General features: G+C 37.9%; 1 protein-coding gene across 1 annotated transcript in view; it reads left to right on the top strand.

The window, feature by feature from the left end:
- The window catches only part of LOC104522256 (neurexin-1-beta), a gene marked incomplete at its 3' end in the record, with an annotated part of 39,845 nt that overhangs the window by 752 nt on the left and 14,742 nt on the right, over window positions 1-24,351 (top strand). The window contains exon 3 of the mRNA XM_010164494.2: window positions 9,647-9,818. Within this exon, the coding sequence (XP_010162796.2) occupies window positions 9,647-9,818 (172 nt within the window). The remainder of the gene's footprint in view (window positions 1-9,646; window positions 9,819-24,351) is intronic.

The raw sequence follows: 24,351 nt of genomic DNA, 5'->3' as shown, positions 1-24,351 counted from the left end.
GCCAGATTTTGCACCTGGGACACAGCAACTCTGAACACACACACACACACACACACACAGACTGGGGAATGAGAGGCTGGAGGCAGCCCTGCAGAGAGGGACCTGGAGGTTCTGGTCGATGGCAAGTTGAACATGAGCCAACACCGTGCCCTGGCAGCCAAGAGGCCAGCCGTGTCCTGGGGTGCATCAAGCACTGCATTGTGAGCTGGTTGAGGGAGGTGATTGTCTTGCTCTACTCTGCACTAGTGTGGCCTCACCTTGAGTACAGTGTGCAGTTTTGGACACCACAGTATAAAAAGGATATAAAGCTACTGGAGAGTGTCCAGAGGAGGGACACAAAATTGGTGAAGGGCTTAGAGGGGAAGCTGTATGAGGAGAGGATGAACTTGCTTGGATTGTTCAGTCTGGAGAAGGGGAGACTGAGAGGAGACCTCATCGCAGTCTGTAACTTCCTCACAAGGGGAAGAGGAGGGGCAGGTGCTGATCTCTTCTCTCTGGTGACCAACGATAGGACCAGGGGAAATGGCAGGGAGATGTGCCAGGGGAGGTTTAGGTTGGATATTAGGAAAAGGCTCTTCACCAAGAGGGTGGCGAAGCACTGGAACAGGCTCCCCAGGGAGGTGGTCATGTCACCAAGCCTGACAATGTTTGAGAAGCATTTGGACAACCCACTCAGACACATGGTCTGAACCTTGGAATTGTCCTAGGCAGGGATCGGAGTTGGACTCAATGATTCTATGATGATTCCTCAGGGTGGGCGTACTATATTTGAGGTGCACAAGCTTACAGGTGTCTGCCTACTGGAAAACAAGCATGCAAGAATAAAGTCCAGGTATATGAGTTACCTTGGCCAATAATTAAAGGACTTTTTTTTCCTTCAAATTAGGTTCTGTTTGGTATAATGGCATCTGTTGTCTCTTTAACCAGTCCTACCACAACTGTGAATCTTTGGTGAGACACTAGCCAGGTAAAGACGTTTCTCTGCTACATGCTGTTTTGACAGAAAGTACCATGTTAAGGGCTGACTACTTAAATTTTTCTTTCCTGCATATTTTCTCAGAAAAAAATAATTTTGTATACTGTAGTAATGATGCTGAGTGGATAATAAGATGCAGTATGCTGCTGCTGCAGGCTCTACACCATATGTCTTCCATAACTATTACATTTTGGGGGGCTGGTTGTTAGGGTAATTGTATCGTCTCAGTAATTCATCATCAGAGTAACTTGAAATAATACAGCTGTTATATATAGCAGTGAGAATTACAATGTTTAAAACTAAACAGCAGAACTGCATTCTGTGAGCTGAAGTGTCAGAATTGTAGATTTATAAATATTTCTACATTTTCTGCTTGCTGAGCTTTATGTATAAATCAAATTGCTATAACAACACTTAAAGCAGACTGTGAAGACAATTATTTTAAAGCAGAAAGTTATCCGAGTCATTATTTCATAGTAGTAAAGAGTAGTTGCTTCCTGCTCTGAAATGCTGGGGCAGTGAACGTTTGTGATACCTTCATTCCAGGCTTTTTGTTCTATGATCGCATATATGGCATTTTGTGACATAAAAAAAAAATCATTTTGAGTCATGTATCACTACTTCCACTTAGTGAGCCACTTAGGTAGCTTTTTTTTTTCGAGTACGCCTCAGTTGTAAATTAGTGTGATACTGGACCCATATTTCACTTACCTCTTTTAAGGGTCATTGGTTTAAGGCTAGAAGGTGCTTAATTTTTATAAAGCAACATTTAAGAGTGCAGTAGCTCTGGTAGCATCTGTATGTATTTGCATACATAATATTGTTACAGTGACAGTGTTTTTCTTATATGTTAACCAGGGGCATCTGGTGAACAATGAATTTTTATTATTTCTGAATTAATTTAGAAAAATCCAGATAACTTAATGGCATGAAGCTGGGGTCATTTATAGGTTTATAAAATGATCAGCAGCCCTGAGGAAAAGAACTTGGGGTTGCTGGTGGGCGAGAAGCTCAACATAAACCAGAAGGCCAACTGTATCCTGGGTTGCATCAAAAGAAGTGTGGCCAGCAGGTTGAGGGAGGACCTTATAGCAGCCTTCCCATACCTGAAGGGGCTACAGGAAGGCTGTGGAGGGACTTTTGACAAGGGCAGGTAGTGACAGAACAAGGGGTAATAATGGCTTTAAACTGGAAGAGGGTAGGTTTAGATATTAGGAAGAAATTCTTCACTGTGAGGGTGGTCAGACACTGGCACAGGTTGCCCAGAGAAGTTGTGGATGCCCCCTCCCTGGAAGTGTTCAAGGCCAGGTTGGATGAGGCTTTGAGCAACCTGATCTAGTGGAAGGTGTCCCTGCTCATAGCAGGGAGGTTGGAACTAGATGATCTTTAAGGTGCCTTCCAACCCAAACTATTCTATGATTTCGTGACCTTACAGTGTTTCTGCATAAAACATGAGAGCAAAATATGTTGTAAATTCTCTGTCTCTCTTTAACAAAATCCATGAAACAACTGATTGAGGATCCCAAAATTAGGGGAGGGGAAAAAAGGGGTTTTGCTGTATGTTTATGATTATAGATCTGTTTTTCAAGTGCCTTGTTCTATCTCTGTAAGGATCTTGGTGCAGACAGGAAAGGTGTGCTTGGGTTTGTTCTTAGGTGAGCATGCACAGGTGCTGCAGGAAATATTGGTAACATTTATGGCTCTGCAGACAACATTTTTCTTCTCTGAATAGTATGAATAGTGGCTCAATACTGTTAGGCAGTATTTTTGTTGCCAGGATGACATTTCAAATGGGTGTGTGCAAACAGGTACCACAGACCTGACCGTGCTTCTCACAGGAATTCAAGGGTCATATTTGCATTCCAGACACCACTCAAGCCAAGTAACGATAGCCTTCAAGTCATGAAAAACTTCCTGAATGCAAACATACTGTGTACTGGAGGCTCAAAAAGACTAGTCAGCTGTAGTTAAGTTCTTATAGTGCATTTTGGAAGTAAGTATTTTCATTTCATCCTTCCAGTCCCACTGTCTTGGGGACCATGAGGCTGTGAATTAAGTAAAGGAGAACAAATCTTTCCAGAAGCAGGTCTCATGATGAAGGAGGAGCAGTCAAAATTGCTGGGAGACTGGATTGAGAAGAAGCCCACTTTGCTGCATGTTGCTCAGATTTGATATGAGGGTGACTAAATCAGTGTCACCTGCACAGAGTGACATTGTGCAAGTCACACCTCCCAGCTGGAAAAAAAAAAATCAAGCATTTAGTTTAAAATTGTGGGATTTAACATGCTTTTTAATTCTTTCTGTTACCCTGCCAATGCAGTACCCGGCAAGGCTTTGGGTTTTAAGCTTTTCTATACAATTATCAGAACTAGGAGATTGTTTTAAAATGCGAAGTGGGATTTTCTCATAACCTAAGGTTTACAGAGATGTGAATTTAAGAAATAAGCAAATATCGGCAAAGTCGCGAATAAATGGTGAGAACTGGCAAGAAGGAACACGGGGAAAATCTCAGTCTGCTCACTAGGCAACCAAGAAAGGGAGATGCTGGGTTTGTTGTGGGGTTTGGTTAGGTTTTTAGGGTTTTTTTCCCTTCTCCCGAGTAGCTATATATTTCCAGCTTTTAGGAAAAGAAAGAGAAACCAAACAGCTTTACGCTTGTCAGATGGCAGTCTTTCAAAGACTCAATACTGGGTGGATGCACCCTATCAGGCATCAGCAAAAATCTTTGCTTCCTTCCTTGAAGTGCCTACCTGTGACTGATAATTTTGCCTGCTAGCACTGTGATAGAGTTTTCAAGCCCCTCCTACATTTGCTGCAGTATGTCCAGCACTGATATACTGAAAGCTACAATCCATCCTTGACAATGGTTACCTTTCTAAAATCATGAAGGGACAAAAAAACCTAACTGTAAATACTCAAGATGGAGGATGACAGAATGTCTGCTCCCATGCTCTTTTGTCCTGCAGTTGGCTAAAAAGTAAAGATTTGATTGCTGTTGGTAAAAAATGGGTTGAATATTTTATTACTTCTCATAGATAGAAGCAGAAACAAAATATTTTAAAAAATATTATGTTAAATGACATAATACCCAAGAGTATGAATTTAAAAACACCTATCCAGAAAGTTAAGTTTTTTCACTGGAATATAAAAGATAGATTCATTCAAAGAACTCTTCCCAGACGTTTATATTTTCTGTGTCTTTCCCAGGAAACATTTCCTCTGGAAGACACTAGATGGTAATAAGAAATATTAATGGGTTAATAGACTAAAATATATGTAGTTATTCAATTAATTTTGGAGTTTAACAATATCTTCTGTCCATTATGTATCTCTCCCCTCACTTCCTTAAGCAAACAGTACTATTTTTACATATGCATTTCCTTACAGGATTGAGAAAATCAGAAATTATTTTAATTTTTACATACATTTCCATAATATAGAATATTAGCCTCTGTTTACATTTGAGTGAAAATGATCTCACTCTTCTTAATAAAACTCAAGAAACTTATTCTTCAATAAAATCAAAGTAAACTGTCAGTTAGTTCTAAGACTTTATTATCACATTCACCAGAAAGTTGCTCCTCAGGGACTGACACTATAAGATGCAAGCTGGCATGCTTGAACTTTTTTTTTCCTCTCTTTGTTCACCTGTGGGAGTCACAGTGTTATTACTTTTCCTTGGAAGCGGTTAAAAGTTGTAAGTATTATGAGCTTAGGTTGTCTGTGGTCTCTTCTAAGACTACTGTTGTGCCAAATTTGCACACACTCATGTTTCAGTCCAGAATTACTACAGAGAGCAATAAAACCTTGCTGATGCTATAGGAAATATTATTCTGGGGATATGTGTATATATAGATATATATATATATTTATACTAGCATAGGTTTTACTGCATTTGAAGTTGGCATATCGGTCACACTGAACTAGGGTCCAATAGGGAACAAATTGTACTGTCAGCTGCTGGCTTGATTTGCATTTCAAGTTTCTCACTTGGTTCTCAGGTTCATCAGCATTCTTGTTGCTTCATTGGAAGCCTGATAAAGCCAAGCTAGAAGTATTTAAAGTACACAATTAAAAAAAAATACTTGAAAATATTCTACTGGAGTTGCTAGATTACAATAGTAGCTGCTAGTGCTTTCAAAGACAAAGTGTCTTGAAATGATTTGTATGTACAGATGCATACACACACACCTATACTGTCCGAGCAGTCAAAACTCCTAGTGTTTCAGAGCACATTAGGAATATAGGTTTGGAGCTAAACATGTATATCTAACGCTTTTATCCAACTGCTTTGAAACCATCAACATAATTATCCTGTCCCTGAGCTTGGACTCCTACAAGTGGCAAGGACAGCCAAGGTTAAACTGTAGGCAATGCCTACACTGCACATTGCAGTAATGTGTAAGGGTACTTTAGGTGATACTAAATGAGCTTATCTGCCTGTCTGGGTACTGTGAGGAGTACCAATTGCCCTGGCCTTAGAAACAGAAGAGCTATGTGGTCAAAGCATCTCCAACCCAAAAGTTTAGCTTTTGTGAAGAGCTGCTGGTTGGGGCTCAGAGTGTCAGGTAGCTTGTCTGTAGGTGAATCCCAAGTGCCTGCCCTGTTTTGCCCCAGGGAGTGATGCTGGTGATGTGATGGTTGTAGCAGTATTCATAGTGCCTTCTGATTTGAAGTTCAAAATAATTTCTAGAGGCAGAGAACAACGTTTATGCTACTTCTTGAAACACTTCACTCTTCTCCTGAAGGTGTGTCCTTTCTTCTGACCTCTCTTGGAAATAATATTGAAGACTCTCCCATGTCCTCCTACATGTCTCCACTCTGTTATTGTGGCCTTCCCAGTTCAGATTAGGTAAAGGCAGAGTAGGAAAATGAATTTATTTCATTGCTATGTTCTCTCACAACTGGGTGAGATTGAGAAAAATAAAACACAGGCTAAGAACCGTAAGGAATGCGGTGACTTCTGCAGGCCCTTTGTAAATAGTTAATTTTTGCCAGGGGAACTCTGAAATGAACATTTTTGCTAGTGGGCAAACAAAACCTCCTAGAAATATGAGCCTGAAATGCTGTATTGTTTCAGGTCACTGTCAAGGATAACATCATTCAACAGATAATGTTGACTTATTGCAATACTTAGTAAGGCACAGACACTTCTATAGTGCCTATCATCGGGATGCTGAAGAGAGAAACTCTCATTCAACGTTTGTCTGAAGCTGTTTCTGATAGGAAGAATAACTTTAAGATCATTATGAATGAACAAGTGATAAAAGAAGGTTTCTACTACTGCACTGTGCAGCTGAGGCTGGCAAAGCAGAAATAGTCATTTACAGAATCCCAGAACTGCCTTGAATGGAATTTAGTATGCTTCAGTTTTATCAGTCTCTTCTCTTTGTTTACCACCATGTTGCTCCAAAACAGAAGGAAAAATAAAAAGCAGTCCTTTCTCATGGGCTACGGGCCCATTATATTAAGCATCACAGGACTGAGGGCTGAGATGAGGTTACCTCAAGAGTTTACAGCACATCAGCTGATCCACAGTAACTGTATGTGCACATGCTCTTAACCAATGACAAATGAAAAATAATGGGTCTTAAGTTATCTTGCAGTGAAGGAGGAGTACAGTGAGTCAAACTACCGCAGGATTATGCAAGAACTTAAAACACTATCTATATACAGTGGTGCTTATTGCAACTCAGCTGATACATGGTGACTTACTGCTTTGTGATAGTGTAATGATCTGTCTGGGCCCGTGTAGTGTCAGGTCTTTGCATCATATTTTGTGGTTCTAGAGGGCTGTGCACAATGGGGTTGTGGTCTGTATCATGTTTAGTGTGATGTTTAGAAGTCAAATTTAAATATGGATTCATAACAAGGAAGACTTAAACTTGAATCCCAGATTTGCTTCCTTGTTATATAGGAGGTTACATAAATGCCCACAGGTGCTGAAGAAGTGTGGAAAAAATGAAATGTAGCCTTTAATTATGGAGTTTCTCATGTTCTCAGCTACACAAATGTATTAGAGCAAAAAAAAAAATCACTACAGTATGTTATAAGCTATTCGGGTGATACTCTTTGCTATTGCAGCTTTGTGCTTGATGTCTGTACAGTACTTCTGTGCAAATGTAAGGAAGTCAGGAAATTTGCTTTTTTCACTAAAAAGTATATATGTATCAAGTTCAGGCTAAAGATCTGCCTTCTTTCAGAGAGATTGTGGAGTCTCCATCTCTGGAGATGTTCAAAACCCTCCTGGACACTTTTCTGTGCAACCTGCTATAGGGAGCCTGCTTTGGCAGGGGGGTTGGACTAGATGATCTCCTGAGGTCCCTTCCCACCCCTACCATTCTGTGGTTCTGTGATTCAAGTCTGCAAAGCATTCATTTCACTTGCTGGTACCTGGCCATTTACAAATGGTAACTCGGTAACCATTGCAGTACCACATTCTCTTATTTTGGAAAAGCATCTGATATATCTGCCTTTTATGCCACTTCATTTTGCCTGCACCTGTCCTATTCACTCAAAGGTGGGTTTTTTCCCTTGTTTTTTGATCTAAAATAATGTATGTATATACATATGTATAGCAAATAGGAAAGCAGCTATGTAAAGTGTAGGTTATGAATAGTATCATTATGAATCATTGTAAAATTAGTGAGCTTTTTTTCAATGCTCAAAGCCTTTGATTTCTTGAAACTACTGTGCAAAGGTGCATATGCCATTATCATTACATACTGGTTTTCTGTATTTCATAAATTAGTGAAAGAGGAGATTGCTTTAGAGCCAGGACAACGTTATATTTCTTTGGATACATATCTGTATAAAGAGAGTAAGCATATGAATGAAACAGGTGAAGCAAATAAGCTACTGAATTGATGGGAGAAAATGGGTGAAATTTATTCTGAGTCATAGTTGAACCAGTTGAAATAAAATAGGGCTACAGTTAATCTCCCAAGATAACTGAGAGATTGCTCTGCAACTTGCATGAGAGACAAAAGAAGGTGAGCCTGTGCTGGATGAGATGGATCCCTTACTGATACCCTATAGGTATGGAAAAGTAGGACCAGCCAATAAAGAAATGCCAAAATAATCTACAAGGGGGAAAAGAGGAATGTTTAGAACATTATTTAAGCAATTGAGCAAATAATATACTTTTCATAGTCATTCTGCAAATCTTGGTAGGGAATGGTCCTTTTATTGTTCTAAAAAAGTTCATAGCTGAAGAGGTGATAGAGTAGTGCCAAAACCTTGATGGTCTTTCTCCAAAGGTGTTCAGCAGCTGCTCAGCTGTGTAACTGGAATATGCAAGCATTATTGGAAAATGAAGTCAGGTATTTAAAAAGAGAATAAAAGACAGTGGAAGAAATCCTGAGTTCTTTGCTTGGGAGACTTCTAGACATGAGGAGCTGCAGGATACACTTACTACAGGGAGTGAGGCCAGGGTAGTAGGAGGAAAAGGGAGCAGACACAAAAGCTGTGCAGGAGAGGTGAAACTGGTTCTGGAAAGATTGACAGGAATGATGAAGAAGTACAAAGTGAAATATTTTGTGTTTCATCTGGTAGTGTAAAAACTTTAAGAAGTTTTTAAACTTTTAAGAAGAATGTACCAGTACCAAAGACATGACATTTCACATAGAACTGCCACTTTTTATGCACAAGCCCCTAATCTCATACTGTGCAGTGCTTTTTTCTTTTTCTCTTCAATTTAATAAATATCCTTATTCAGGAATAAAATTGATTTTATAAGAGGGGGAAAAAAAAAAAATCACAAAGCCCTGAAGTTAAATTTTTAATAGACATTAAAAGACTTTGTTAAAATGTAAATGTCCCATTAGAGTGAACTTCTTAATAATTAAAACACAATAAAAATATCTGGCAATATCACAATCATCTGGAAAATCTACAGCCTTGGTCCTGAGTATGAATGGGTGTGAGAAGTCCCCTTAGCCCTAGGCCTGCCCAGGCACAGCAGTTTACAGGCAAATCCTAGCAAAAAAATCAGTCTCAATCCTTAGTGGGAACAAGATGCTGTCCCTATGTCACAAGCGCCTTTCACTCCTCTCTGGCTCTGATCAGGAAAGTCTTTGTTAGTAATTCCATCTATTCTTGTCTTAATGTAGTGCAAAAAATCTCTCAATTAGGAAAAAAAAAAAAAGTATTCTCCTTTGTTATAATTTGTGAAGACTTTGAGTGTGAATGAGGTTTGGAGAAAGGACATGCAGGGCTGGGCCTTGGATTTTACAGGCCTCAGATCCTCATACCTCTTGCAAGTGACACTACAAGGCTTTCCATTTTGAAAGCCTAAAAGGAAAAATGGTGTTAAATCCTTACAGAGGTGAGGGAGGGGACAAAGAAAAAAAACCTGAGCTTTCTTCCTCCTTCCCACCTCCTCATCTTGACCTGAATCTCTCAGAAAAGGAGAGAACTCAATTTGGTGAAATAACTAATTTGGAATATCAATTATCCATCAAAGAGATGTCCTAGACTTACTGAGCTGTCAGGAGGCTTGTCATTGCCACATGCAAGCCTTAAGAACTTCCATCTGAGGAGGGAAGATGTTGTTAGAAATCTTCCCCTGTCTGACACACTGTCTCTATTTCTTGCTAAAACAACTCTTAATTAGTTTTTCCTTTTCTTCTTTCCTTTTTTTTTTTTTTTTTTTTTTTTAAAAATATCCAGCACCAGGGAAAAATTGGAGTTAAATTCAATGTTGGAACTGATGACATCTCTATTGAAGAGATCAACGCAATCATTAATGATGGAAAATACCACGTAGTACGTTTCACAAGAAGTGGTGGCAACGCCACATTACAGGTGGACAACTGGCCAGTTATCGAACGTTACCCAGCAGGTAAGTGCTTACACAAACGCTTGTGAGTAAAAGAGTGGGGGATGCGTGGAGTTTGGCTCATTTTGCTTCTCTTCTAATACAATGTCCATTCTTTTGCAGTGTTTTAGTAGCTATTTAAGTAGTTAGAGAGTCCTGAGCAATGTGCAGTTTATGATGATGGCATTTCCTAAGTGAGTTTAAAAGCAGAAATTTGTTATTACTGGAAGTGGAAAAATACAGTTATTAAACCATGAAATAGTGGGTTGGTTTCTTGTTTTCCTTTGTTTTTATTGGATTATTGTTTTAGGGGGAAAAAAAGGCTTTGACAAAAGCTACACAGTAAAATGACTCCCAAATCAATCCCCAAGTGATGGGGTAAAACAGTTACTGAGGAAAAGGTTGTCTGTGTTCTTCTAATTACAAGTTGTTATTAAAGCAGTCTGAAGCTAATGAATTTAGAAGTATGTCAGCAGGCATAAACCAAAAGGTGTTTCAGTTATCAGTTGTACAACCAACCAACCAAATTAAGATGCCTTAACTTAAAATGCAAATTAGAGGATATTATTTATGCAAGTGATGCTGGTTACTTGAACAAGACTGCTCGTGTGAATACAGAGTTGCTTTGATCGGGCCCATATTTAATTTTATGTAAATGCCATGCACTGAAGATTACTGTGTTACTAATTTTATTCATTTTTAAGGCAACAGGTTTTTCAGATACGCAATCCCTTTCTTATTGAATAAGACTACTGAGCCATTAATGTTAATTTACCACTCTGCATGTTATCTGTTAAGAGTTGGTGTGTGTGTTTATATTATTAAACAAAAGGCAGCAAATCCAGAGGTGTAAGTGAAAGGTGTCCTGGTTTGCGTATTTGCTATTATATAACTGATGGTTCTGATTTATCTGTTTATAAGTAGAAAATTCTTCATTTTGGGGGTGGAGTGGGATGCAAGATGTTTCACTAATAAGAAGTGCATAAGCCATTCCCTGTACTAATTATTAGTATTTAGGGTTTGAGGTTTTTTGTTTGTTTGTTTTGTGTTGTTTTCGGGGTTTTTTATTAAGTTTGAGTTGTAGTCCAGCTGTTCACCTGACTTTTTAAAACATAAAGATAGTTTTTTAAAAATCCACAGGTGAAATGTAACCCTTCAGATAATTTATTGGAAATGCTTTATTATTAAAATAAAAGTATGCATCACAAATAAAATTGCATATAGCAGGAGCTGTTAAAAAAAAAAAAACCAAAACCAAACACCTGTGTGCTAATTTGTTATGAATGAGTGACAGTCCTGCTGGTTAGAAATAATTAATGGCTTTAAGTTAGACACATCTCTGAGAGGTGATAAACTCTTGAAGGAAAGGGGGATACTGAATTAAATATGTTCTGTGATTTTTCAGATATTCCTGTTTCCCCCATGTCCCTCTTGTCTCCTCACTTTTGCAGCATTTTGTAAATGGTAGCTGAAATAAGATGGTGGAAGCTGAGGAGTAGTGTGTCTTAGTTTCTGTTCCAGACCTATGTAGCAGAAAGGAAAATACAGGTTTAGGGTAGGGTTTTAGTTTCTTTTGTTTTTTACCTAAATTATGAACATAAAAATATTTTTGTTTTTTTTCTCTGTTCTGTTTCTTCACAAAAATACAAAGTGGCTACAACAAGGACAAACCACAGGTTCCTCTGATTCTGAAAAGAGTGACGCACAGAATTTTTTAAAACTGAACATAGATCAATTTAGAAAATTGAGTGATTTCCTTGGGATGGGATTAGTGGAGTGGAAGGAGGTTGGATGGTTTTTGGTTTTTGTTTTGTTTGTTTGTTTGTTTTAAAAAAAGGAAAACAAAAAAAGAGAGAGAGCTTCCCTAGTAATCTATGCATAAACTAGATTTCAAGGCATTTTCAGTTAATTCATCAGCCAGGGTACAGAATCCCTTGGCTTGCTTTATTGCTGGATCTTCCAAGGCTGCCGTTGGCCTTTAATTTTCTTTGCTTTTCCCATAGTAATATTTTGAGTGCTGTATACCATAGCATTGCTTTTGAAATCCATCCTCCCCCTTTTCACCTTCCGTCTCTTCTCCCTTCCCACCATGAGAGCACCTAGCCATACATTTCTCTTTTGTTTCCATGCTGTTCCATCAGGTTTGGCACTGAAAGATATCTCTGAAGATATTAATGGCACCATGTTCAAAGCTACCACTGTCATCCCAGTTCTAAATGTAGTATTTATAAAAGTGACATTTTAGAGATATCGATAACACAGTTTGGCAAACACTGCTGCATCCAATGTAGACATGCTTCTGCTTTTGCTGTTTTAGGGACTGACAGCAGTACCTGTCAGTACTGGTTAACCAGTTAACTTGCTCTTTGGTCATGTTTTGGGCATATTGCAGTTGTACAATACAGACCAAATTTGATGCTGTTTGCATGAACGAGGGTTAATTAGCTTTCATTTCCATGCTAGAAAGAATATTCTTTTTTGCTTTGTGTCTTTCTGAATTGTTTCTTTCTACATAATTTCTTAATGTGCCTGCACTGCTGTGCATAAGCACAGACTTATCTCTCCTACTTCTGTTTTTCGTTGTTTTTTTTTTTTTTTAATTAAGACTAGAAACAAGATTAGCAGCTTAATTAGTAAGTTTGCTATTCTTAAATAAGCTGTATTTCCTTTTTCAAAAATATTATAATATTTAAAAAAAATCAGTTGGTTGCCTAAAGCATACCAACTGATCAATTGTCTGTTCTTTACAAGGAAAGATTATACTCTGAATTACACTTCTGGTTGGAGTGTCTGACTACAAGACATTGCTTGTTTGTGGTCAATGTTTTAAAGTAATGGGTAAGGAGTTCCTGGTAAGAGGCTCAGGATTTTCCAGTTCCATTGCCTGTGTAGCCTTCATACAGCTCCATCTAACGTCTGTAGACAATGGCACCCGCAGCCCAATAACAGTCAGCATTGCATCACTTGCTAGGACAATGCTGTGGGCACCCCTCTTGATATGCAAAGCGACCATCTTTTGAAAAAGAGCTGTGGCCCTGATTGCCAAAAGTCTGTGTGGGATTTGTAGGGAGTCTGAACTCAGTCCTGGGTCTCAGGAGCTGCCCAGGATTCAGTGCTCTTGCAAAGGGTTTTCTAGCTGGTGTAGCACACACGATTCTCTAATACTGCTTTCTGAGCAGTCAGAGAGGTAAGCACCTTGCAAAAAGTATCATCTAGCAATGCTCCATAGGGTTTCCATGGTTGCTTTGTGTGTTTTATCCTAGAGCTGCATAAAATGCAGAAATAATCCTGGAAGATGAGTAGGATGTAACATGTTTCCCTTGTACATCATCCTCCATCCCCACTATACTCAAGTGTTTTCTCTGGGCCAATGCAACTTCAGTTTGTATCCAAGTAGATGTGAAATGAGAGAGCTGTGAAAGGAGAAGAGGTAGGGGTGGCCAGTGGTAGAGGATGATTATCCTTGTAAAGGTGACTGGTTGATTTTTGGAATATAACGGGGAAAAATGTGGTTTAGTCCTAGACAAATGTGAAGATTTTGGTGTCCTGCAATGGCTTGATGTTTTTCATAAATAGAGGTTTAGATTCAGGTACGTATGCTCTTCCAGACTCCCATCAAAGTCTTTTTTTACTCCAAAGTTTCTCTCTTGCCATTTCTCTGAGTGCAATGCTAGAGCTATGAGGATGTACACTTCCATTTCTGCCCTTTATTAAATGGTTGTCCTATTTTCTCACTCCCTCATTGTGTCAGTGGTGGTGGGTAGCCCTATGATTGAGAATGGCGTATTGTGTTTCGATAGCTGACTAAGATGCCCAGACCTGTACTAGATTTGTATATTCCACCTTTCTTAACTAAATTCAATGTTAGGTCTCTACTGAATGATTATCATCCCTCTGCACCTTCCCAAAGGTTTTACACCTTGGACCTTTTTTCAGATAGTGATTTCTCATTAGCTTACCTGGATGTCACCTAATTTCTGATCATATTAAACAGGAATGAGAAAACTGCTGACTGTACAGAGTCCCTGATCAATTGACTAACCCTATTTTCCATGCAGATCCTTTCTACTCCTTATGGCTTATCTTGTCTGCTTCACAACTTAGTTTTAATTGCCCTTCCCAACTAGTTGGCTTGTGGTTGTAGCTTTGGGACTGCACCATAGTAGCAACTCCAGCTAGTACTATGAACAGGCTGCTCTTGTAACTTCAGTTAGTAATAATTCTACACTGAAATGTAGGTTTGCTAAGAATTCATTTATGGTAGGAAACCAAAGGACTTGTTAATTTGGTTCATACTGAACTAACAATTATGGCCAAAGGAAAAAACAAAATAATAGGAAATTTGTTTTAGTCATGTTAAAATATTAATTTAAGTATTTTCTAAATAAAGTGCTCTGACTTTTCATGTCAAGATTGCCCAGTGTTTTTAGGGGATTTAAGTAATCTGAGAACAAAACATTTCATTTAATTTGAAACAACTTCACCTGTAAGAAAATCTGTTTCAAATCAAATCAAATGGGAGGGAGGGGGCGTAAATCTTTCTCACAGCAGTGCTCATAACCATATCTATTTAACAAGGAAAACAATTTTCTCAATTTTCTAGTTTTACTTCCTTAGTAATGAAGGGTGTGCATTTTACGAGTCTGCAAAAGTATATCAAAACAAGCTAGATGACTTGCTAAAGTCACAATGATCACCACTTATTATGAAAGATTTTCAGAATAATTTTTCTGTGAATAACTCTACACTTTCTGCAGTCAAAGGGAGTTTGCCCAATGCTATTTCTTTTTAAAAATACAGCACAACCAATCATTTTACCAGTGAAAACATCCTCTTCAGCACTTCCATCATAAATCAGACTGATGCAGAATTTTCTGGATATAGGATGATCTGTTAAATATTGTCTAACTGGTCTACGGTTTCAAAACGGTTCAGATTGCTGGAAATACTCAGCACTTCCCAGGACCCTGCAGCAGTCTGGAAGATACAGCCTGATGTAGGCAAATACGTAAAGCAAAGCCTTCCTGGTCATCCCTGGATCTCTGGTCAGCCTTAGAAGATTATAACTTAGTTGTAGCTGTTCTCATGTACCCCGTGGGTCAGCACATGTTGTCAAAGAAGTGTGTGACAGACCTAGATCTGACAGCATGAGCTTCTCAAACACATTGTTCACACAAAAGAGAGTGTCCAAAACACTGCCAGAGTACTGGAACAGATGTTTCTCTGTGATTCAGGAGTATAATTTACGATCGAGCATACACACCAAAAAAGAACTTGTGTGAGAGTCCGTGTATGTTGGCAGAAAATCAAACAGCAGGCTGACATTATGGTTAGTGCCAAGTACCTCTGCAATATGACAATTGGCAGCTGAAGCTCTTGGGACTTTGGTATAATACAGAATAATTCCGTTGTGGTTTTTTGCTTTACCACATAAGCTTAAACATCTGAGAGCACACATGTTGTCTTAGGGACTCTCTCTGGATCTGTGGGCTAAAGGTTGTTATTGCAGAACATCCAAGGGTTAGAGGAAGGGGCATCTCATTCCAATGCTTCTCTTGGTCCCTGTATTCTAGAAAATAAGCAAAGCATCTGCCATCTTTTCATGTGATATACCTGACTTTAAGATAGATGCTGAGAGTCAGATATTACCATGTAACCTTTTAGGAGAAGTGCTATCCATTTCTCTTGGTTTTGTGTGTTCAGATTGACCATAAAATTAACAGGAGACATTTGTGTCAGTACAGTTGTTTCTCTGGAATGCATTAGTATTTCTGAAGCAATCCATGTAGTTGTCTAACTTGCATACCATTGGCTTAGAAATAGCTTCCAAATTCAAGCCCCTACAACCACTTCTGAAGAAAATAATAGATTTTCTTCCAGGCATAAGTGTGGTGGCCAGGAGAGATCTCAAACTCTTTCACAAACATACCTTGGAATATTCTAATAAAATGGGCAGCCAGCCTGTTATCAGCACATCCATACAAAATTGTAATGGTCAAGATGAGGAAGGAACCTAACAAGTAAATGGTCACTTGGTATTTGCCTTACCTTGCCATAGGGTAATTTTTCAAACCTCCCTGGCCACTGCTGTTCAGACATGGGACTTTCAAGGTGTTTTCCTAAAATAATATAAGCTTTCTGATTCCTATTTATTTATTTCTTTATTTGTCCAGCAACACATAGTCTTTACCTTCTTTTCATCACTTAGTTCCTTCTTTGGATACATCTTGATTCTCTCTCCTGTGCTTTCCTTTGCTATGGTCAGAGTTTTGACACTCCTACAGTCAGGTCTGTCACCTTGATAAATCAATCCTGATGGTGGACATAGAGGACATGAAGAGCACCCTCTTCTGCAAGCTGCGAAGCTTGCAGACTTAGGGCAATCTCTCATTACTTGGTGGGGGCAACGCTCCCAAAGACAAAATAAAGACTACCTATCTGCCCAGGGGGGAAATGCAATGGGAAGAAGTATTTGGTCTGGCTGAGATGGAGTTAATTTTCCCCATAGCAGTCCTCATAGTGTTGTGCTCTGTATTAGTAGCTAGAAAGTTGTTGATAACACACCAGTGTTTTGGTTACTGCTGAGCAGTGCTTGCACAGCATCAAGGCTGGCTCTCTCATTTCCTCCCACCAGTAGACTGGGGATGGGAATGGTCTTGGGAGGGGACATAGCCAGGACAGCTGACCCAAACTGACCAAAGGGATATTCCATACTATATGACATTTACCCAGAAATCAAAACTAGGGGAACGGAGGAGGAAGGAGGGTGGGGGTGGCATTTGTTAATGACGATGTTTGTTGTCCAGAGCAACAGCTATGCATGTATTGAAGCCCTCCTTCCCGGGAAGTAGCCAGACATCACCAGCTGGTGGGAAGTAGAGAACAAAATATTTATTTATTCTTCTGCTTCTGCATGCATGGCTTTGCTTTGTGTTTCTATTAAGCTGCCCTTATCTTGACCCACGAGTTTGGGATTTTTTTTTTATTTTCTCTACTCCCCATCCTGCTGAGGAGGGGGTTGATAGAGTGGCTTGGTGGACACCTGGTGTTCAGCCAAAGTCAACTCACCACAAAAGACTTTAGTTTTGTTCACAGAAATTAAGCTTCTGTGAAACAGATACTGCCCAATGTCTCCTGTTCTGTATGTCATTTTCCTGCTGTGAGAAACTAGCAGTGCCAACGAAACAAGGACATCTCATAATGCTTTGCTTCCCTTGGAGATAACAGTGTTTGGAAAGAACAGGAGGACTTCTCAGGAACTCTCCATCTGGGAATATGTAGAAGATGAATTATACAGTGCAAGTGAACACTTCATGTATAAATTTATGCCATATGCATAAAATCAGGCTATAGATGTGGGTCTAAAATATTTAGTCCATGGAATTAGTAAGAGGAGAAAGGAAAAAATACCAGTGAAGTCAGTAGTTCCTTAGTTACCAAGTAATGTCTCATCCTCCCAGATTTGGAAAGCAAAACTCGTCAATGTTCTTTATGGCCTTTCATCTGTCCAAGGAGTCACATCTCCCTGGGGTTCTGTTTATGCTAAGGTCTCTGCCTGGGAACGTCTGCTAGCAACTATTATGGTTAAACCTGCTCTGGTTTGATAGGAGATAATGGGGCATAAATATGAATGAGTTAACATACTTTTTATTTTTGGATTTACACTAAGTCTTTGACAAAGTTTTATATGTGAAAATATTCAGGAAGAAATTACACAACCCTGGTGGTACAAGCAGAATTTTTTTGTGGAACAGACTCTGGCTTAGGGAGAGCAGAGGCACAGACTCCTACCTAATGAAAAACAACAGAATAAATCTATTGATTTTTTCATTGGCAATATGAAAATTTAAACCCTTAGTTATATATTAATTAACACTGATTTAAAAAAAAAAAAAAAAACAAAATTTAGAAATTATACATACTGGCTGTACTAGAGATTTCAAGATTATTAGAAAAGACAAAGATTAGTGAACGAAGAATTATAAAAATCAATATACTCTTCCTTTGGCAAGCAATGAAAAAAAAACCAAAATAAAAAATGAAATATGAAAGATATTTAAAAAACAACAAAAATCTATTTTAAAACACCATCATTTAAATACCCTGAATTTTTACATTTCTAAAATTTAAAAATGAAAAAATCAGTTTTATACAATTTATTTTTTCTAGAGTGAGAAATTTTGTAAAATCTTCATCAGCTCAAACATTTTAATTGATCCAAGCATTTTTTATTGTTGCCCCAAAGTTAAAAAATCAACTTACTCTGTTGGATAGGCATCATAACAGTAAAAGAAATGTTGATATATGCCAGGTAATGCATACAGGTGAGATGATTTGAATTTTTATGGAAAATATTTTTATTTTTTATTTTTATTAATTGCACTAGCTCAAGACAAAGGTTTAAAGCTGTAGACAGCTCATGGATTATTTCATTAGCAGTCAAAAAGCAAGTATGTTCTTAAAATGTTTAGAATGCTAAAGAAAATATTAATGGCATTGTATTTAAATCAATGGCCCACTTCCCCTCTAAAGGATTAGTGGCTTGGGGTTGATGTTTTTCCCCATTCCCATTTCTTTTTTCTCCATGTGTATTTAGAAGTTATCTTAGTGATGGAAGAGCTTAAGAAATCAAAAAGAAAAATGTACTGGGCCAAGTCTGCTTCTTTGCATAAATTGCTTCTCTTCGAGGATAACTTAGGTGAAAACTCCTGCGCTTAGAAATTTTCTTTCAGTTTCCAGTCCAAACGCGTTCCAGTTCATCCCACTTTGCTCTTGTATGTCTTTTCACAAAACAATTTTTTCATTTCTCTGCATATCGTAATAGCCTTTCTTTTGATGCTTTTTCATTTTGAATTCATTTTTCAAGAGCACATGTGGCTGGAAATGGACAATAGAACACTAGGACCTCGTGTAAAGACATAGGAAGACATTAATGCTGAAAGTTGTCTCCACTGATGTATTCTAAGATCTTATTTTCCCTTTTCTTATCTCAAAACTGAATGCCTCAGTATCATTTTGCAGCTGACTAGTACACCCATTGAATATATTTCCTTATGAACTCTCTCTCGTAATATCCCAGTTTATTGCAAAAAATGGTGCGACTGGTCCTGTATCTTAAGTGTGTGACCTACACTTTGTAGTATAAGCTTTAGTGTCACTTCTATTAACTCAGAAGGGCTGAGTTCCTCTTGACTGCAGATTTCATTGTGTGGCTGACATTTTATGCTGAGATCAGTGAAGAAAATACCAAAGACGATTGGTCTGAGAACTCATCTTAGGTACTTTCTTAGGAGTTCTACCCTGGTAGTTTTCCTGTGGGAAAACCACTGATTTTCCTTGTGTACCTGCCATGGCCTCAGTAGTAGCTCCTATGGCATACTCTAACCCAGTTTTGGAATCCACCATGATATTAATCTTATTAACTTAATGTAGAACTCAGCACTTAGTTTATTATATTTGCTTGACTTAAGCATACGTAGATCTTCCAGTCATTCAACTAGATGCTATCAGCTATCCAAAAGAGCTGATAGGTATGACTGAACTACTATCTCTTGAGGATTTTTAGTTTTCAAATATAGGTAGTATAGTGGGGAACAAAATGGGCCAGAATATGGTATAGCTGACACATTGGCAGGGCTGAATGCAACATGTAATGACTGCTTATCATCTGTGTGAGTGATTCACCAAGAAGCTGAAGAAAACATCTTACTGAAGTGGTATTGAAATAGTATTGGGGAGAAGACGACTCCAATGCACTAGTTAGTTTGTGGAAGGGGCTTGCCTGCTGGGAAGATGGGTACCTTGAGTTTGACCTAAAAGAAGCAGCTCTTGTATTCAGAAACCTGTCAATAGATACAGAAGCAGGATATCAGGCTGTGGTCTCTACATGAGAGGAGAGAGGAAGGAGAAGTGGAAAAATTAATTGTTCAGTGCTATCACTTGTTGTCTTTTTTATTCAGCTGTTTATCATACACTTTTTATACTCCCTTATGTTTTTCACAGTTAATAAATTATTTACTACATGGCATCATATCAAATGCTTTACCATAATCCAGATGAAATTCCTTCATCTAGAAAATCAGTTAACTTCTCAAATACAGCTATTAGATTAATCTAAGATGATTTGCTAAAGTTTTGCATTTTATACCATTTTCCAATCGCTTCTATGTCTTTCATTCTTTTCTTTCAAATTTGTTCTAAAACACCATGTATGGCTAAGGTTTGATCAGATGGTTCTTTTCCCCTACTTATGTAATGCTATTATGTTTTCTGTTCTCTAATAAAAGAAGTAGCATGCCCAATTGGATAGCTGTATTTAAAAACTCCTGTCTTGTTATTTTTAAATTATGGGAGAGAGGTCATCTTCCTCACCTTCTGACTCCACAAGTTCATTAAGAACATGTATGTTGCTTTCTTCTGAGCTGTGGAGATCTACATTTTTATAGACACATTCCTGTTAGTCAATCCAGTCCGCTCCCTTGGATCATCATCAACTTCACTAAAAAATTACTCCCCTTCTATCCATGATCTCTTTTTGCTTATAGCACTTAAGAATCTCTGGCATTTAAATTTATTTTACTTTCTTTGAAAGGTCCTTTGAGCTTCAGTTTTGGCAACTTGTACATTTATTTCTGTTTCTAATTCTGAAAGTCACTGCTTTCTTTGCTGAGCAAGTCTGGGTTTTTAACCTCCTGTAATATAGTCTAAGATAGAAGCTATTCACCCTAGTAGATATCTCCTTGTATATTTTTAACCTCGCAGGTGCAAGTCCAATTTTTTTTTTTTTTTTCTACTTTACCTTAAAGAATTTCCAAGTGTCCTTCCTGGATGAGTCCAGCCTCTCAGACTGATTGCACAAACACTTTATCAAATTTTGTTCATTTGAAATCAAGAATCTGATTTACAGACTTATTTTTAGTTGTTCTTGTATTAATTTGAGTCAACTCATGATAACTCAATCAAAAAAATATTTCCTACAATGGACTTTTCTATACTGTTTTGATTATTTATCCAAAGCAAAGCTAAAATAGCATTGTTCTTTGTTTCAACTGAACAAAATTTTTAATGAGTACTATAGGAAGCAGATATCTACCTGTATTCATACAATTATGTTCAGTTATAATATGAATAAAAGAAGGCATTGTAGCAGTGTGTCAAATAATAGCATAGAGAATTAAAAATAAGGGAAATCTGTGAAAGATTTCAGGAAGGTCTCTAGAGTATAGTAAGATTCAAGAAACTAACTTAGCAGAAATCAAAATACATTAAAAATTAATCTTAGTTACTGAGCCACAAACCAGCAGTTAAGTGAAGGATGTAACTAGGCCAGCATGCTGCCTTACCTTTGCCAACAGGTAATTGCATAACTGATTTCTTGCATCTTTTCTGATTCATACAGATCTGACTACTCCTTGGTTATGATTAAATGTAATTTTCAGCATGTATCTAGATCTCACTTTCAGTTTAATTTTATTGCCCATGTGAAAGATTGATGTTAAACAAAAATGGTAATTTATTTTCCCATTCTCTTTGGGTGAACCTCTGTTACAGCTTATCCAAAGTCAGTGAAATATTTTTTTAAAAAAGCACTGCTGCCCTTTGAGAGATTATGAAATTGTTCTATCCTGCTGTCATCTTTAAATAAAAAGCCTAGGTGATACCCAAACAACACACACAGTAAGTCTCTCTTCAAAAAGTGGTTTCAGTAAAGTTTCCCAAATCAGCTTTTTAATTTGACAGCTTATCAGGTCTTTCTGTCAGATAATGCTATATAATAATGCTTCTCTAAGTCTGCAGACAGATTTTCCTTTTTCCTTTATTTTTCATCTTGGATATCCTGGTGAAATACAAAGACTCATCCCTTCTTAGACTTGATAGATCCTGTAATTAAATTCAGATCTTGATAAAATGTGTGGCACGGTTGTCATTACTTGATCACAGAAGGCATAACACCTTTCAGTTAAATATGGCAAGGTGGCACAATGCATCTAGTTTAGAAGGAGAAAATAAATGTCAAATGAGTGTGATTCAGAAAAAGGTGCTTTAAAGTACTGAAAGAAACAGATACCTGCTCTTTTTCTGTCTTGTGACAAACGATAGCGCCTGCTTACCATGATTACGCGTAGGGTGATATGAAAATGGAATTTCTGAAGAAGACCACAAGCTATGAGGTTTCAAGATAGAGGAAGAAAGTGGGAGTGAAAACAGATCTTGGATGAGACATGGCAAATTTGTCCCAGCTGGTCCCATTCACATTCTTAGGAAGAGCATTATCTATTAACAATCCCAGTAAAAGCCAGATCACAAAAGATGAAACATTGCCAATACAGAGGGATTCTTTTGCACACTTTTACTTGGTTTGTTGTATGATTTCCATGTAACCTGCAGTATCATAATTTATCCAGTGTAGTTGGATAAGTTCAAAATGGAGGATTAATGTGTTGTTGGTTAAAAAGAAAATTATTCAATCAAATTCTTTACCAAGGAATTATAGCTACTCAGTAGCTTCCTTAACAATACAATGCTGATATCTGTGATAGAATCAAAGTCTTAAAAGATATTTGTCAATCATCTTTTTTTCCCAATGGCAGGACCATGTTGTCAATGCAAAGTTTTGAACACCAACTTCTTCTATTTCTCTTTCCTTTCAGCCTGCCCTCTAGTAGGTTCATAGCTGTTCTGTTCAGGATTGGACAGAACTTTGTTAAATGTGTCACTCACTAAGCCAGACCAATATCCACTGACTTGAGTAAAATTACTCTTGTGTAACACTTAAGTTGTTATGGTTGTGACTGTGCCCCTCACTTGAGATGCCTTATTTGATGCACATACACATGTGTTTGCTTTAAGACTGGTATTAATGCTCCCAAGGGCTGATAGAGCATGCAGGAGACGAGTACGATAGTGTACTTCTGCCATGTGTTCTTTCTGCAATGCAGTTTGTTTCCATTAGCTCCTGGGACAACCCTGAAGTCAGTCTGAAATGGGAGCCTTTCTCAGGACAGAACAAATCAATGTGGTGTTGAGCCTTCCAACAAGACAATCTATCATATGGAAAACAAAATTAATTTCTCTGCAGTGCTATTGCTTTTTAGGTGCTCTTAAAAGATGAGGTATTTTTTTTATTTGGGGCACATTGTACATGTGTCCCCAGATACATTTTACTGGTGTTGTGAGGTGTGACAGCAGAATAGTACTTTTATGTCTTCAGGATAAGAACTTCTATTAAACTAACTAATTCAGAAGCAATCACTATAATTCATATTGCAGCAGGGAAAATGGCAACCTGCTCTGTCCTAGATATATTTTCAAGAGACTGAATTGTGTTACCCAGGTATCCAAGAGGACACAAATCATTCCTGTTTTGAATGTTTGAGTCTATACATGTTTTAGACTCTCTTTCTCCCCTTTGTACCATGTGAACACAGGAGAGGTGATGTACGCCTGTCTCTCCGCCTTGCTCTGTGGTTAGCTTTCTGCAGTCTTAAGCCCTGTTGGCTACAAAAAGAAAACATCTTGAAACTGCAGTGTCCACACGTTCAAAATAACTTTTTCTTTAATACTTTGGATTTGTGATGAATGGCAACTTGGTTGCAACCAGTTCTACAGGACTGTTATATTATATCGTGCATTTAAAAGTAAGTTCAGAGTGTTCCAGGGGTATTCAAAGAGTTATCTTGGCCCTTGCAAGATGTAGCTAAACCAGGGGGTCTTTTTTGCAGTCTATCTTACCTGTCAGAAAAAGGCTGAAAAGCTTGTGTGATTTATATAACTGAGATACCTTACGAGTTTCACAAGAATCAAATTCTGTAGCATACACCATTTCAAATAAAATTGAAGCAGAAATTGAACATCCATCGATGTATCAGAAGCACAAAGCATTGCGAATGGCATCCTGATTTCAACTCCTTACAAGCAGAAGTTAACTGAATTAAAGGAAGTGAAATTATGCCTCTACAAATTGGTTTAATTGAGATGTGAATGGGTTTTTTTTCCTCTGTGGACCATTTCTAAGGAGTTAAATGGCCTTTCTGTGCAGCATCAAGTTCAGTGGACATTAAAAAAACTGAATGAAACACAGTGTTGTCAGGGTTAAGTATATATAAAGACAATTTTTATTTTTGTATTTTACAGAACTGACAGGCATTAACAGACTATTGGTTTAAAATTTTAAAATTACAGTTGCACAATAGGGAGTGAAGAATAAATATGCCCTTTTCAAAAGAACAAATGGTACTAAAATTTTAACTGTAGCTGGGTATAGAGCTAAGTCATGAAAATATGCTCTCATTTTCAGAGCACAGCAATTGCCTCACAGCAATTTTCAACCAAAAGATTCTTGAGCATCTCACTTTAAAGTCCTAGTCCTGTAGATCTTTCTCATGCAAATTCATGTGTGCTTTTGTCTGAACTAAAATACAAACTCAGACTGAAGACATTGCTATGGTTGCACCGTCAGTTCCAAAAATCTGTGATAGGATAAGGTACATGTGAAGGATTTGGACAGAGAAGTCTCAGGGTCAATTTCTGGGTTCCTCCTTCACTTTTAAACTTTTCT

The sequence above is a fragment of the Antrostomus carolinensis genome, unplaced genomic scaffold (genome assembly GCF_000700745.2).
Source record: "Antrostomus carolinensis isolate BGI_N321 unplaced genomic scaffold, ASM70074v2 scaffold13313, whole genome shotgun sequence".
Taxonomy (NCBI): Eukaryota; Metazoa; Chordata; class Aves; order Caprimulgiformes; family Caprimulgidae; genus Antrostomus; species Antrostomus carolinensis.
This window is presented reverse-complemented; position numbering and strand designations above follow the sequence as displayed.